Source organism: Eimeria acervulina, genomic scaffold (assembly GCF_000499425.1).
Source record: "Eimeria acervulina Houghton genomic scaffold, Eah_scaff1008, whole genome shotgun sequence".
Taxonomy (NCBI): domain Eukaryota; phylum Apicomplexa; class Conoidasida; order Eucoccidiorida; family Eimeriidae; genus Eimeria; species Eimeria acervulina.
Window position 1 is genome coordinate 1 of NW_013550430.1, and position 1253 is coordinate 1253.

At 51.2% G+C, this 1253-nt stretch overlaps 1 protein-coding gene across 1 annotated transcript in view; it reads right to left on the minus strand.

Annotated features, from left to right (window-relative positions):
• Positions 1-137: 137 nt before the first annotated feature.
• The window catches only part of EAH_00053820 (succinate dehydrogenase (ubiquinone) flavoprotein subunit, mitochondrial, putative), a gene marked incomplete at both ends in the record, with an annotated part of 6261 nt that continues 5145 nt past the window's right edge, over positions 138-1253 (minus strand). Inside the window, 2 exons of the mRNA XM_013397841.1 lie at positions 138-209; positions 414-534. Of these exons, the coding sequence (XP_013253295.1) occupies positions 138-209; positions 414-534 (193 nt within the window). The remainder of the gene's footprint in view (positions 210-413; positions 535-1253) is intronic.

Below are 1253 nucleotides of genomic sequence, written 5' to 3' on the forward strand. Positions count from 1 at the left end.
GAAAAAAAGACATACAAAAAGAGACAGAGGCAAGAGCAGCAGGGAGAAGACAAACGGAGACAGAAGAGACAAGAGACACAAAAGAGAGAGGAGACAGTAAAAGAGACAACAGAGACACTTGTCTCTCTTTCTCTCACCTGCGCATTCTCTACATCTCTGCCCTTTTGAAAGGACAACGTGTGCACCATCCACTCCTCATCGTTGCGCTCCTAAACCCCACAAACCCTAAACCCTAAACCCTAAACCCTAAACCCTAGACCCTGAACCCTAGACCCTAGACCCTACACCCTCTGCAGGAAGCCATAAACCCTAAACCCTAAACCCTAAACGGCCTAAGCCTCATAGCATAAACCTTAAACCCGACAGCCTACGCCCTAAACCCTAAACCCTAAACCCTAAACCCTAAACCCTACCTTGAAGTCTTCCCTTGCATGCGCTCCTCTGCTTTCTTTGCGGGCCTCCGCACTGACAACAGTTAACATGGCCTGGGTAAGGAGATTCTCAAGCTCCATCGTCTCCACAAGGTCGGTGTTCCTGCAGCAGCAGCAGCAGCAGCAGTAGCAGCAGCAGCAGCAGCAGCAGCAGCAAAGGACGAGCAAGGAGACATATAAGGGGGGCAAACTACACAGTGCTGCATTCAGGGTATACACGCGCAGCAGCAACACAAGTAGCAGCAACAGAAGCAGCAAGCGCGGCAGCAACATTAGCAAACCAGCAGCAGTAGAAAAGGTAAGAGCAAGAGCCGCAGCAGAAAGAACATCAGCACCAAGGGCAGCAGCAGCAAGATCAGAAGCAGCAGCATGAGCAACAATATCAGTAGCAGCAGCAGCAGCAAGACCAGCAGCCAATTCAGCAGCAGCAGCACCAAAATCATCATTAGAAGCAGCATGATAAGCAGCGGCAACAGCAGCATAAAGAGCAGCAGCAGCAGCAAGAGCAGCAGCAGCAGCAAGAGCAGCAGCAGCAGCAGCAAGAGCAGCAGCAGCAGCAGCAAGAGGGTCACCAAGACTTTGATTTGTCTGTCACTCGAACGTCTGCAAATCGCCGAATTATTTTCTGCATTTTCTCCACGCCCTCAGCCAACACGGGCCCTGTACGAAATACTGCTGCATGGTCTTGCATCGTCTGCATGCAGCAGCAGCAGCAGCAGCAGCAGCAGCAATTGCACCAGCAGCAGCAAGAGGAATATGGGCAGCAGCAACACCAACCCTGGCTGGAGATGCAGAAGAACCAACAAAAAACACTTCTTAAAA